The 14,390-nt window shown below is 37.2% G+C and overlaps 1 protein-coding gene across 5 annotated transcripts in view; it reads right to left on the reverse strand.

Moving 5' to 3' along the window:
• LARP4B (La ribonucleoprotein 4B) overlaps positions 1 to 14,390 on the reverse strand; it is a 56,050-nt gene that overhangs the window by 11,179 nt on the left and 30,481 nt on the right. For 4 of the 5 annotated variants that reach the window (XM_053943296.1, XM_053943313.1, XM_053943291.1 and 1 more), the window contains exons 3-13: positions 13,928 to 14,075; positions 13,572 to 13,733; positions 11,443 to 11,524; positions 10,862 to 10,998; positions 9,432 to 9,535; positions 7,547 to 7,657; positions 6,984 to 7,037; positions 6,434 to 6,643; positions 3,363 to 3,469; positions 2,624 to 2,878; positions 1,172 to 1,217 (exon numbers count right to left, since the gene is read on the reverse strand). In XM_053943296.1, coding sequence (XP_053799271.1) covers positions 1,172 to 1,217; positions 2,624 to 2,878; positions 3,363 to 3,469; positions 6,434 to 6,643; positions 6,984 to 7,037; positions 7,547 to 7,657; positions 9,432 to 9,535; positions 10,862 to 10,998; positions 11,443 to 11,524; positions 13,572 to 13,733; positions 13,928 to 14,075 — 1,416 coding nt within the window. The remainder of the gene's footprint in view (positions 1 to 1,171; positions 1,218 to 2,623; positions 2,879 to 3,362; positions 3,470 to 6,433; positions 6,644 to 6,983; positions 7,038 to 7,546; positions 7,658 to 9,431; positions 9,536 to 10,861; positions 10,999 to 11,442; positions 11,525 to 13,571; positions 13,734 to 13,927; positions 14,076 to 14,390) is intronic. The other variant, XM_053943305.1, reaches the window with a different exon arrangement.

A 14,390-nucleotide genomic window follows, 5' to 3' on the forward strand; every position in this document is an offset into this window, starting at 1 on the left:
CACAGGCTGCATTTATAGCCTGGTGCTGACAGAAGGGAACTGTGGGTCTCCAAAGAAGTCACATCTACCAGTTTTTACATTCAAAGTTCAAATAATCTTTGCAGTCAGCTCTGTCAGAAGTGCTGCTCTGCTCAGGAAGGAGTCCAAGGTAATCCTTTCACTCCAGTCACTCATACCTAACCTGTACCACTTCCTTGTTTTAAATACAGAAGAAAGTTAATAGGAAAACATCACTCTAAAAACTCAAGCAGCTTTGAAAGGGCAAAAGGAAGAAGTACTGGGAATTCTACATGCAATCTGGTCTCACTGCCTCTGGGAAACTTTTAGTTCTCTGATGAGAACTAAAAGCAATCAAAAGGAAGGAATCACTTGCTAAACTTTCCCGCTCCTTTATCTAAGTTCACTTGGGCCACTCAACAGCAGGAGCCACAAACACATAAATGCTGCAATTCCAAACCTTTAGGAAAGTGTTATGGCTCATGCAGTAGTGTTACTTTAAAATTGTACCATGAATAAGGAAATAACCTGGTTCAGCTTTATGAATATGCCATGTGTGGCAAAAATTAATTGCAAGGAAACGACTGGTTTATCAAACCAAACCTTAAATCCCTCAAAACCATGTTTTTTCTCATCTATACTTAGTGCAGCCTTTTCAAGTATCAAGTCTACTTTAGTATTAACCTTGAATTTCAGTTTCCCAAAACCACAGTATTTTAATAGTGGTAGCATACCCTTACCTGGTGGCACTTGAAGAGGCATTTAAGGAAATGAACTGACCACTTCATAATAAATATTTTTGCTACACATTATGCCACAAGGATCTATATAATGTTCTTCACTGTCACCATGACTGATAATGAAGTATCAAGTGTTTTGAACTTCAGCTGTTTAGCTATTCCTGAATGTGAACACTGGCATGGTGACAAAAACTGAGATGGAAATTTTCTGCTACTGCAAGAGTAATTTTAACTTTTCCCTGACTTCTGCATTAATGGAAAATTTTCTCTGATACCCAAATGCAGTAAACTCACATGACTAATGAGCTGTTGCCTTTAATCAACTGTGATGTACAACTGCTTCTGCAGTAACTTATGTCACCTGCTACTCCACATAATATCCACACTCTTGCCTTGTTACTCTATTAGAGACAAATAAGATCATGAACACTCACTGTAAACTTGTCCTCCCTTTTCTTTCGGTAGCCATAGGAGTTTTTCCTAAGGGAAAGAATGAAGATATGAGAACCTTGCCTATAAATGGATGGAAAGCAGTTAATGAAAACAGGAGAAATCAATTCCAATTGCTATGTCATCCATCTTCATTCTACACAGGTTATTAAGAAATGTTTTAGGGAAAAATTCCTAGAAGCTGTCCTTAAAATAAAAGTATACATCTTATGCAAGTCATTGTAAGAATACACTGGTTACAAGTAATTCCTGTGCTAAAAGCATCTCAGTAGAGATTACTTATAAGGGTTAGACAAAATGCTACAGTATCTAAATAAGGGGTCAGGAACGTTTGTATACCAGTGTAACTTCTCAAATACAGCTAACTATTTTCAATCCAGGTAAGGCTCCTTCAAAACATTTTCAGGACTTTGCCCCCAGCCCTTCTTCAGATAAAACCCCTCCAAGCAGCACTGTAAAATTTGCAGAGCATTCTAATTCAGTATCAATATATTTTCTAAGTTAGTTTGACTTTTATTATTCTAATTGTATTCAATACTGAAACATCAAAATATAATTTTAAGTACTGACTATTCCTGTACATTTTTGAGCAATCTTGTTTCCTGAGTTCTTAATCATACTTTCATCTATTAGTTATAATACAATTTGGTAAATTAGATTTAGAAAAGTATTTCAACCCTCGCACAAAATACCCATTTAATTTTGCAATGATACAAGTCTGAAATAGGATCATCTGCAAAACACTTATCTTCCAATTCAGTAAGTCACTCAAAATGTGATTTACTTGCAGTCATAAATATGGCCATTATCAAAGCTGCACAATATTTTTATGAAGCACTTATTAGAACTGTATTTATAAATATGCCAGTTTTCAGCTCCTCAGGTAGTTGGCTGTGGTTTTTGTTTGGTTGCTTTTAAAACAACATAACAATAGTTTCCTTAGTTGCCTGTAGCAGTTTTTCCTCCCTCTACACCAATCCATCATCTTTGCTGTGTGTATGTCCAGTTTGGTCAAAATTCTGATGCTTCAACTGAAAAAGTGAAGGATGAGCACTGCTAATACACATTCAGGTGTACAATCTACAAAACTGAACAATGGAATTGGGCAGAACTCCTTCAATAAAAGTCAAACAAATAATACACAAAAACTTTCTTGCACCAGATGAAGAAAGGATAGAGGATTAGATATTAGATCTAAATTGTTCATCAGTTGGCAATAATAATTTTCATCTGGTACAAAAGTATGCAAGTCTGCTTTGCCTTTGTTCAGTATTTAACACTTTCTGTGACGTACTTGGCAAGATTTTAGGTTTGAGGAGAGAGTCTGAGTTTAAAGCAGCATTGAGAACCGTAACAATACCACACCTCTACTAAACAGAGCAGTTTAGAAGCAGCAATACTTGGCTGTTCAGAGGACAACTACGGAGCACACTCACCTTCCTCTCCCTAATCCAGGGGATGAGTCAACGCTGGTCTGTTCCATCCGCCCAGTTCCCACTTCCCTCTTGGTGTAACTGGTGGTCGCACTCTGCACCCGTGTCCTGCTTTGTCCCGGCTGCCGCGTCTGTGGACTCCTGACGCCATTGATTAAACGATCAGCAGAAAAGTTGAATATTGTAGGACTGTCTAGAAGCCCAGGTCCCCTTTCTGCACTGGGTATTGTATGTCGTATATGTGACTTGCTAGGATTCCTATAAATTCAAAAGTCGTTTCAACATACACACACTACCAGAGATCTTCTGAGGCCTAAGCCTATTCACAGAATTCAGAAGAAGCAAGATCTTCAGTCCTTTATCACTTATTTCATTTATAAGAATGATCAATATTCATTGTAACAGGCCATGTGAATTATCAAAATTAATCTTTTCCCTCTCTGTTTTCAACTAGACCTTTACTATATGAGTAATCTTGCTGATGACATGTCATCTCAGAATATTTCAGCTTATTACCCTAAATCACAGAACAGACAAGTTCTCGGCTTTCAGATTGTCCATTTACATCTCGAAACACTACATCCATTAACATCAGGAGCATCATCTGCCCCTTTAGCCTCACCTTTGGCACCAGATTCAGTTTCACATGTATTCTCAAGTTAGCTGGTGTTACTAAAATAAGCAGATGAAAATCCCATGTGCCAGATAAAAAACAGTATTGTTAAAAGATAGATGAACTTGCCTGTTCCTGGGAGGATATTGTCTGAGTGTTGTCAGTGGAGAAGCAGCAGGCTTGAAGGTTGGAGATGTGAATCCATTGATAAATCCAGTATTTGGAAATGGTGTTACCTAAAAAAAATGTCTTGCATGCTTATCATTATAAACAAACTGAGTATTACTTTTCTTAACCCCATATTTTATGTCATTCTGTGCAGGACAGTACTCAAAAGATTGTCTCAAACAGCAACAGAGCATCTGTCTACTGCCTTGTAGCTAACTTACAAAATTTCTGAAAAAACCCCAAGCTTCTGTTTTTCTGAGAAGTTAGTCACTCCACATATTCAACTTATGATAGTTCAAGATTGAAAAACATCAAACCAAAATTCTTGGCTGTAAGTTAAACAGCTCTCCTCCTATTTCACACCATACCACTCGTGACTTTGGAGTACCAAGATACTTTGTCAGAGCCTCTAATCTACATGGCCTGTAACTGTTTCTCTTATAATTGTATGTGAATACCTTCCTTAAAAAAACCCAACAACTTCCTTTTAGTTCCTCATTCTACTTCCATGTGACATCTAAATAAAGCTTAGAGAATAAGTGGATGTTAAGCAGAACTCTGATGATTTTCAGATCTTATCACCTTATTCTACATGTGAAACACTGTCTTCTTGTCTGAAGAAGCAACATTAGCAAAACATTTTCTGGGATGGATGCATATTTATGTCCTGTAGTAAAAAGATGCCTCAAAAAAACAAAAAAAACCCAAAACAAACAAAAAAACCCACAAACAAACAAAAAACAAACAAACAAACAAACCAAAAAAAACCATTCAAAGTAATTTCTCCAATCTCACTAGCATACTTTTGTGTTTTTTATTTAAATGTGTGAGTTTCATTTAAGGAATGTTACTGTTAGCACCAGCAAATGCTTGCTTGTCTTTTCCTCCTGAAAATAACTACAATACAGAAAAAAAGCATTCTTTCTACAATCTATTAAGTGTTGAGAAACAGCTGGGATCAAGACCATTTGCTATAAAGGTACATTTAAGCTTGAAAAAGGTTTCTTATGCAAGTTAAATCACTAGTCAATGGAAAACAAAATTTAACACCAAAGTGTCATATCAAACTACTGCTAGCCTAATCTAGTATGCACGACAGCAAATGCTACCTCAGGCTTCACAAAAAGGCCATTAAAGAAGGCCTGTAACAAAGCTCCTTGAGGAACAAAGTTTCATCAAAATAATGCTTTGAAGTGCTTTCTGGTTTAAGAGTTACAACCTGAATGCTGCAAAATTCAATCAAAGCTAGTAAGCAACCACTGAACCTGAAAAATGAGAAGACACTGAACATATTAGGGACCCTAGCAATATTCAACTCTTCTTTTTTACAATGATGTGTGATCCTTTTGGAGGAAAAAAAAAAAATTCCCATTTTCCAATAATACCAAAAGCATCTTCACAGAAGTCAACTGGTTCAAATATACTTTCTTTTCTATTTCCTTTTTTATTTTTCCCCAAACAGGAAAAACTAGATCTTTTCTCAAATATGATTTAAGTACATGATGAAGAATGAGGTAGTTTTAGAATCCTGAGGACATGTATTGCCATATTCAAGTTTCAGAACAAAAATGGTATGCCCACACTACTGGGGTATTCAGTCTCAAATTAGAGATGACATAAAGTAGGGTTTATGTTTGAAGCAGAATAACGAAACTTTGCTGTATTTTCACAAAAGTCTCTACATGCAAACTGCAACCCTGTCTCATGAAAATTATTGCTGTGTCATGGTTCCTCATGGTCCCTGTTCTCCTCAAGTGATTTCTATTCAAATATAGCTCTCCCTACAAAAGAATTAAGAAACAACACGTTACAGTCACGTACATAAAATTCAGCTAACCAATGAAAATACACTGCAGAACTGTGAAAAGCAAAGTACAGACAGTTGATTTCCTGTTTTGCTAAGAAAAGCTGGAGATCTTTAATGCTGGCAAACTCAAATCTCCCCCAAAGGCTAGGACTAGTAAGCTTTCTTGGATACAAAAAGTTACAGGTTAACATAAGGTAGATACACAGTATGCTGTGTTTGAACAGGCAGATTCACATTCATTGCAGCTTAACAAGACAGCTTTTTCCTGGAATAACACTGCTCACTGTGTTACCTTGTCTCCTCCACATTTTTCATCCCCCCCCTCCGAACAACTCCCCCTGCAAGGGCTCTGGTTCCCTTCCCTGTGTGTGAAGTGTTTAGCACACCAACTTTTTAATTAGCTATGGTTCAGTACAGAGGATGTTTGCTCAAGTTTGTTCAAGGACACTTTAATCCTCTGCCAAAGAAAACATCTAAAGAACTTGTAATTTTGAGCATGGCTCCCCTCTTTTTTTTTTGAGCTACAAGTAAAGAGTCATCTCCAGAGGGGAGAAAGAGGCTCCAGATAGGAAACCTGAACCTCCCAGTCATTACAGGAAACTCCACATATTTGTAGAGTAACAAAGGCAAACTAAAAGGGGCCAAGGTAATTCTGATGAGACTGTCACAATGCAGAAGACAGAAGAAGCATTGCAGGATATAGTAGATATCTCATTAGAGTATTTAAGGATTTATTGCTTCCACCACAGCTTCAAGCCTTACCAACAGCCCCTTTAAGAAAATAATTTAAAAAGCAATTTAAAAGTGATTTCTGTAATTAGCAAAAACAATTTTACTTTTCATTGCCAAAAGAGGACAGAAGTCTATTGCATAGAAAATATTCTACTTTAAGAACATGCCAAACAGGGCAATTCAGCATGTTAACATACAACCTAACTTCCTGTTAGAGGATCAAGGTAACTTGGTATCTTGACAAGTCTTTATTAAAGAACTGCCTCAAAACCTAAAAGGTTTTAAGAAGAGAATCACACTCCAGTCTGAGATCAGACACAATTTTCAAATAATCCATTTTGTACACCATGGCAAGGATTTTGAAGGACTGTTGTTCAAGAAGAACTGGAATCTTAAACTCCTCTCTTCAGGATAGGTATGTTTGCTACACCTCAATAAGAAAATAGTATCAGCTTGGAAAAGAATACAACTGTTTCAGAATCAAGAGACTTACCAGTGAAGGGTCAAGGTAGCTGTGCGTGGCTGACCAGGTCTGTGGGCCAATTAAGCTGTACAGTGGGAAGTGCTGCTGGGGACTGTATACTGGAGGTATGTAAAAGGATGTTGTGTAGCGCTGCTGCGTGTAGAGGTTCATATCCAGAGGTCTATATCCATTCTTTGGCAAAAATGTGTTTATAGCTATTGCCTTTGCTTTTATCCTTGCCTGCAAAGGAGATTAGATTATTTATTACAGCAGTCTTTCAAATTATATAGGATGGTTGAAATTAGCAGCTCTCAAACTTTTACTGGACACTTATCAGTCACTGCTTTGTCCTTCAAGGACAGCAGGAACAGCTGAATGCTTCCCGGCTGCTGGGCTGGATATACCACTACCAGAAATGAGGAAGAGGAAAGGTGAAGTCATATGTGCTACATTTCTAAACCCACCTCCAGGTCAAACAGCTGCTGAAATTGGACCACTTAAATTTATATTAGAAATCACAATGAGCACCACCAGAACATACACACACACCCCACCCCTAACATCATAAACCTCTATTTACCTTAATTGGTTTTCCTTGGAAAGTCTTCACTTCTTCTCTAAGGTATCTGTAAGCCTTTATAAAAAAGAAATTGTTAGATTTGTCAAATGTAATTTAAATGAAGGAAACTTAAGTTTTGATAGGCTAAGCCTAACAATAATTCTTGGAGTATCTGCTAATGTTACAGTATAGCAAACTCTTGTACATCATCTGCATTTAGCAACATTTAACTTATCACTAAGTGCTTCAGTAGCATTAAAACAAGACTTTAATGGTTATGATTGAAACATTTCAATGTGTCACTCAAAAAAGTCAACACTCTCAGTACAAAAAAATAATAACTTTAACCAGGAAGCCGGGATATGGAAAAAGACAAAAAAAAACCCCAAACTCTTAAGTGTTATGTTTAATAGTTACTGAAAACTGGATACTACCTAAGGGAAAGCGTTATTGTTTTTACATTGTGGGGTGTTTTTCTTTTTAAGTTGTTACACATTTGTAATACAGTTTACAACCTGTCAATTAACCCTCATGTCATCCTTATTTACTCTTACATTCTAATATGCTTCAAAAAACAGCATTACCTGCTGTGCATCAGCTTCCGATTCAAATGTGATGAACCAATTGTCATTATAGGCAAACTCACAGTTGATGAACTTAGGCAAATTGTCTCCTTTGAAAAGTGCTTCAACCTCCTGGGGAAAGTGGTTTGATAAGGAGGTGGGGAGGTGAGGGGGGAAGGATGGAGAGAAGAAAACATCAATGTAAAATGCAAAATTCTGACACTCTGAGAAAGAAAGATAGAAAGCACTGTTGGGCTTACAAAACATAACAGAGTAGTTCAGAACACCTGCAGTAATGTCTCGCCGATCTTCCCACTGGAAGGAATTAAAACTAGCACTAAGGCCATACTGCAAGAGAGGTTTAGCGGGGAGCTATTTAGGCTAGAGAAGACATTTAAACTTGGTATCAAGTGCAGAAAGATGTCTATTTCTCCCCTGTCCCCAAAACCATGGAGCCACATGAAAACCTGTGCACATGGCATGGGACAGGAAAATCCTGCCTTTTCCACAGAAATCTGCAAGTAAGCTTTAACTCAAATGTCTACAGATTCATGTACTTGAAACAGGGCTTATGTTACCTCAAACATGAATGGCTAGTTTCTACAGAAAAAAACAGACCCTGAATTTTTTATTTGTTTTAATTCATTTGCATATTTATTTTGTCACAGATTTGAGATGAGCAGCATCAAATGGCACCACAACTTAGGAGGCCTTACAGCATCTTGGAATTTTGCTGCTTAAATAAAGCCTGACTCTGCTATGCTAGAAAACATAGGTTATTAAATCTGGTTAGTTAAATCTAGATTTTTCCAGCACAACAAATTTAAATACAATGTATAAAACATTTCACTGGAGAACAATTCTTCTGAAAATAAAGACGACTCAGAACTTTTTTGTCAAACATTTAAGAGTGAATATCCAGTGCTAATATATCCAACCTGATGAACTTATGACAGAAAAAAAAAAATCTACAATACTAAAAGTTAGGCAGTCTTTGAAAGGCTACATTTCATTTGGAAAGCTAGAAGTAGCCACTATTTTAAAGCTATTAAGCATATATAGCTTAATAGAATAGCATATATCCAACTTCTCCCCCCAGTTCCTCTTAGAATTTTGTTTCATGTTCCTGTTTATTAAGGCCACTTACTTTTTTGTTACCAGTTTCTAAACTGCAGTACTTCTGTTTTTTGTACGATGGCTATTAAGAAGAGCAACTCTTTCAGAATCTTTAGTCTTCCTTATAAAATTAAATAGAGGAGAAACTAAAATATATACCCCATCATCAAAAATCTGCACCTTCTCCTCCTTTTTGAAAATTCAAGATGGTTAAATATGACCCCATAATTTTTTCTAGTATTTCCATCAGTCATAGTCCCTGCTTCATCAGAGTGGCATTAAGTATCTTTCAAAGAATGAAGTTCTCCAGTCTCGCACTCATTCCACAAGCCAGTGGAGATCCTTAGTGACTTATTGACACCTCTCACCTCAGCATTATGAAAACATTTACAAAGATTTAACTACTTTACTTGAACAAGCTTCAAGGTGCAGCAGTGGCATTTTCTAGTCTAAGCCTTATCTTCTTTCATCTTTGTCTATTTATCCAAGGATCTGAGAGCACCAAGTGCATATAGGTAGGACAAAGCCCAAGAAAATGATGTATCTCTACCAAAGACAGACCTATCAGTTTCACAGCCCTCTGCAGAACTACAGATTCTACCACAGTCTTGCTATGAGCAACATGTGTGTACCAGAAGTATTTCTTATACAAACAAAGATAATAAACTAAGTTTAAGTTAGAAACTAACAGCAGTAGTAAAAAGTGTGAGGTGCTTATTGAAATTTAGAAGAAATCTAACTTCCAAGTCCTAAGGGGAAAGTGTTCTTTACTGAACAAGGGAACACTTACTTCAATGGGAGTAGATTCAGGTACTTCACGTAAAATCACAATACAGCGATTCTGATTTGGCCGAACTTTTTCCCCCTTTTCATCCACTTGAACTAAAGGCAACGCTAAGAGAGAAAAGACAAGAATGCATTTTAGCTGTCAACAAACCTAGTAGCTTTGCACGCCAAAAGATGCTGTGAACATAGACTTACAATGCAGAGCCTCAAATGTAACATTAAGAAACAAGCAATGTTTCTGTTTATCATTTACATGCCTGAAAAACTCTTTCTAGTTTTTTTACAAAACTTGTAGCTCTGGCCAAATTCACTTTGAGATGAGCTTTTCCATTTATAACTGCATCTCTGCACAACCTGGCAATGCCCTTGTAGCTCTCACCAGCTATTCATTCCCCTTTCCATCTCTGGTATGCCTCTCTTTTGTTTTGAGCAGACTCAGAAGCACACAGTTAAACCAAAGGGGTCTCTTGATCCACCTACTTCCCTTATCTTTACAGGGGATGAAATATTTTTGTGCTTCCAGGAGAGAACTCCCAGCACTAATATAGTTAGGTCTTCATCCTCCATGGAAACTTCCCACAGAATTCCTCCCAGCTGTGCTCTGAACAAGCTGAAGTTTGCTCTTGCAAAACATAAAACCTAAGAAACGCTCAGTGTGCTCAGCATGACCCCAAACGCCACAGTTCTGTGACTGGTGCAGCCAAGGCCTCCACTGACTGAGATACACAAAGCAGGTTTTCTCAGTTTCTGAGCAGTGAGTCCAGCAGTGCCTCATTCCTGGTCGGCACATCTAACACTCATGTGGGGAAACAGTTCTCTGCACTTTTCAGAAACTTGATGGATGACACGAGCTGCTATATTGTTCTTCCAACAAATATCTAAACCATTAAAATCAACTGTAAGAACTAGGTTTGGCTGACCCAAAGCTCACTTAAATGACACAAATATTGTTCTGTTGGCCTTATTGTCTTGGTTTAGGTCAGTAGCAGATGCCAACTGTAAGATCCCCCTTGGAAACAACCTCCAGGGTCTTGGCCCACAGGTACTGATGCAGTTGATTGCTATACATTCAAGGCTCTCTTCAACAGGGTGAGACTCCTCTATCCCTTTTTCCCCACCTCTCTTTACAGAACAGTCTAAAAATATCCATCATGATCCTCCAATCATATGAGTTGTCCCACCACATCCCACAATTTAATATCATTAATTCATATGTGCATAGATCATTATTCAATAGCTGGAATACAGAGCAGTTTTGATAAAACTACAGTCCTGTAACTGTGATGATCTAAGCTGCTTGGGCTACTTAATGCTGTACAGAAAAATAATGGCATTTTACTGCAATACAATAAGAAAGAAGAGATGAAAAATTCAGATTAACAGTTCCACACCAATAGCCAAAATGCTTTCTAGCACTGAGGAACTTTTACTTACATCTCAGCACTTCAACAATCAAATCCATATCAGTACTGAGTTTCTTGACATGATCAAGATTTGCTACTGTCATTATTGGCACATACTGATCACTGTCCATCTGTGATATAAGGTACATGTCACTGGCAAGATTTTCTCTGTTGGGAGAAAAAAAAAATAGGGATATGTCACAGATTAACTTTGTCCAATAAACTTAAGACAAAAATTCATCACATAGTAGAAGGCCGATTCCTTCAGCATTTTTGCTAATTAATGAAAATCACTTGCTTAAACCTTGCTAAATGGCTTAAATTATTCAGTTTTAATTATAACCAGTAAAGATCACAAAAATTCGCCTGATCTGTAATTGCTTATAACTACTCTCATTTCAAACCCATATATTTGCTAGTTTATGCATTAGGCACAGAGGTTTCAGGTAAGCTTTAAGAGGTACATCAACATAACACTCTGAAATTTGTATGTTACTTTTTCCAAATTCTCATCCTTTACACTCAGTTTTAAGTAACAACTAAGAAATGTAATAACATACATCCCAAGCTGTTAGTCATCCTCCAGTTTGGTACATTTATGTAAATACCTACCTAGATAAACAGAATTCCAGTGTCTTTTTCAGTAATTCTCGTAAATCTTCCTGACCTTCTGGCTGCAACTGTTCGTTTCCACCTAATAATTAAAATACTTCAAATTAAAAAGTAGCTCTGCTATATTACAAAATATCTATTTTAAACAAGCCATCATGTCTGTTACTGACCACATAACTAGTAACAGATTTTCAAATTCAGTCCATGTTCGTTATGTGTTAGTTACCAACCTCTGAAATTTCATGGCAACTCTTTTTATTTAAGACAGAAAAGAGAAACCATGTCTGACTTTATTTGTTAACCTCTGTTCTCCACATACATAAAAATCTGAAGCACTTTTAGAACAGCTACAAGCACATCTCAAAACAAATACTGAAGTGATTTGGCTCGTAGATCTGTGCTCCATTCTCAGGAAAGTAACCAATTTCTAGCTGACCAAACCCTGACTAATGCAATGCAAGGGAACAATGTAATGGAGGAACTCCATGCTTCTGGTCTCAGTCTAAATTACCAACACATTAATTCAGAGAAGGTTTTCAAAAATATAGTTATGGAATATGAGCAGCTATCCAATCTACTAACAACAGATATGTAATCAATTTACAATCCTTTCGTTAAGAAGGTAAAATTAATTTCTTTCTAATATATGGAAGTTTAAAAATTATCATATGGAAAACATGAACTTCATGTTCCTTTTAGTTTAGACACAATATACCAATGTCAGTAGAGAGTAAACTCATTGTGTCAGTGGGAGAAGTGTTTAAAGAGTAGAAGTTTTGTGTGGCCTTTAGAGCTTTATAAAACATTTAGTAGCACATTGTTCATGTAAACATATATGCATGTAAAAGTAAATTAGCTTTTTAGAAGTATTTCACACCAACTATTGTCCTCTATACCCTTCCCTTCACTAACTTTCATCGTTTTATTCAGCTCTCCTAAGCCTTTCTTCTTCCTAAAGCAACTTCTAATTTTCTCCCACCATGCTGTCCTCCACGTGTTTTACTCTGAGGAAGAGAACACCAACACCTGAGGAATACATGTATCATGTTCTAACCATATTTCCTTTCATAAGATTTTTAAAAATAATTACTAAAAAATGAAAGATCAGATTTCAGACTTGGGACCACATGTCATTATTCCTCAAGAGGAACAGGCCCAACCTGCTATTCAGCTCTTTACAACACTATCGAACTTGTGTTAAAAGTTAACTATTTTAGGCACATAAAGGACACACTGACAAGTTCCAGCTGAAGAATACTGTTCCCTTCTAGAATGTGAGGTACCATTAATACAGTTTCCTGTTTGCCAGCTAGTTATTTACTATTCCGCAAGAGTACCCTTAAGTAGAAGTATTAATGAGAACGTTCAGCTTTTAAATATAAGCAAAGATTATGCCACAACGATGTCTGATTTTCTGATTTCAGTTGCCTTGATTTGCAGCTATTATGGATGCTATACTGGTAATTTTAAATACAAAATCAGCTAAGTACAATGAACAGACCTGTTGTGAATCTCAAGAAACACCCAGCACATTTTCCTCTCCTTCCCATCCCTCATCTCAGTTCCAAGTAGTAATCCTACATGCATCTTGCAGACCTTCTGTCCCATTCAATGAAATATAACCAGGGTGAATCTCTATGCTAACTTCCAGAAGCTTCTTAAAACATACCATCTGGTACAGACTACAGCTACTAACAGTTGCACTGAAGAGAAATTCTGGAAGTTGATTAAATAAGAATGTAAAGAAGTTAATAGTAAAATGTTGCTTATTTTAGCATTTCAAGTACGAAATGGGTCTTTCCCCACATGAACGTTACTACTTGAGACACAAACTGCATGTGAATCTCACCTCAGTACCTGACCCAGCTAGAAACATGCATTTGTTTGATTCTATGCACCACCTTCTAAGATTTAAACCAGGAGGAGACTGGCCTCTAAACACATCCAAGTTTGACTGCAAAAGAGACAGGAATTCCTAGGGTCTGTTTAAAGAATGTGTATATTGAATGAGAAAACTGGTATAGTTTGGGGGCTTTTTTTGTTTTTCAGATGGTCACTGATGTCCAACTCAAAATACATGTTTAGTTTGTTTTTAAACTAAGTCCAAGCACATCTTAGCTTTCTCTTACCTGTCTGGGTGGTTTCATGCATAGACTCATACTCAGAATGATCGAGAGCCAAAGGGTTCATATCCACCTGCTCTGAGCCTGGAACGGCTGCGTTCGGCTCCGGCAGCTCTGTCAGCACCGCGTTCTGATGCTTTTTGTCGCCATCGCCATTGGCATCCAGTCCTGCAGCACACGTCAAAAACACACTCAAAAGTGTTCTTTCTAATCACAGGAACACCATAGTTAAAACTACATCTGAAATGTAGTAGGTGCTTGCATACTTGCTTTAAATTTTTTAACAGAAAATTAAAATTGAGACAGTGCTGCACCGAATTTTAACTTCTGCTTGAGTAACAGCCAGAAATTCTTATTCATACCTTCTTTACAGGAATCTGGAGGCTGGTCAGGTATTTCTTCCCACGTTTTGCTCACACTACCATCAGTGGCACCACTTGCTTCCAAGTGTAACATATGATTTCCCCACACCTTTGCATTGGGGTTTAACTCCGAAACCTTGGTTGACTCCTGCAAAAAGAAATTGATTATGCAATATGGGGATGCACAGCAGGCATCTAGTGCACAGATACATTCAGTTTCAAGTAACAGTATCAGACATACAACTCAAGATTTTACTATCATGTTTTTTCACACCTGAATATATTAACTGAATTCCCATAATCATTTCAGGTACAAACACAACTGAATTGTAGTGCACAGTATTCATTTCCCTGATTAAGAACCACCAAAAAAGGCTATCCAAGCAGAGCAAATGACAACAAACATTTCATTCTTTGCCTTTGACAAACTAACTCAGCCTGTACTTAACCTAGACCTCAGGCA

Source organism: Vidua chalybeata, chromosome 1 (assembly GCF_026979565.1).
Source record: "Vidua chalybeata isolate OUT-0048 chromosome 1, bVidCha1 merged haplotype, whole genome shotgun sequence".
Classification (NCBI taxonomy): Eukaryota; Metazoa; Chordata; class Aves; order Passeriformes; family Viduidae; genus Vidua; species Vidua chalybeata.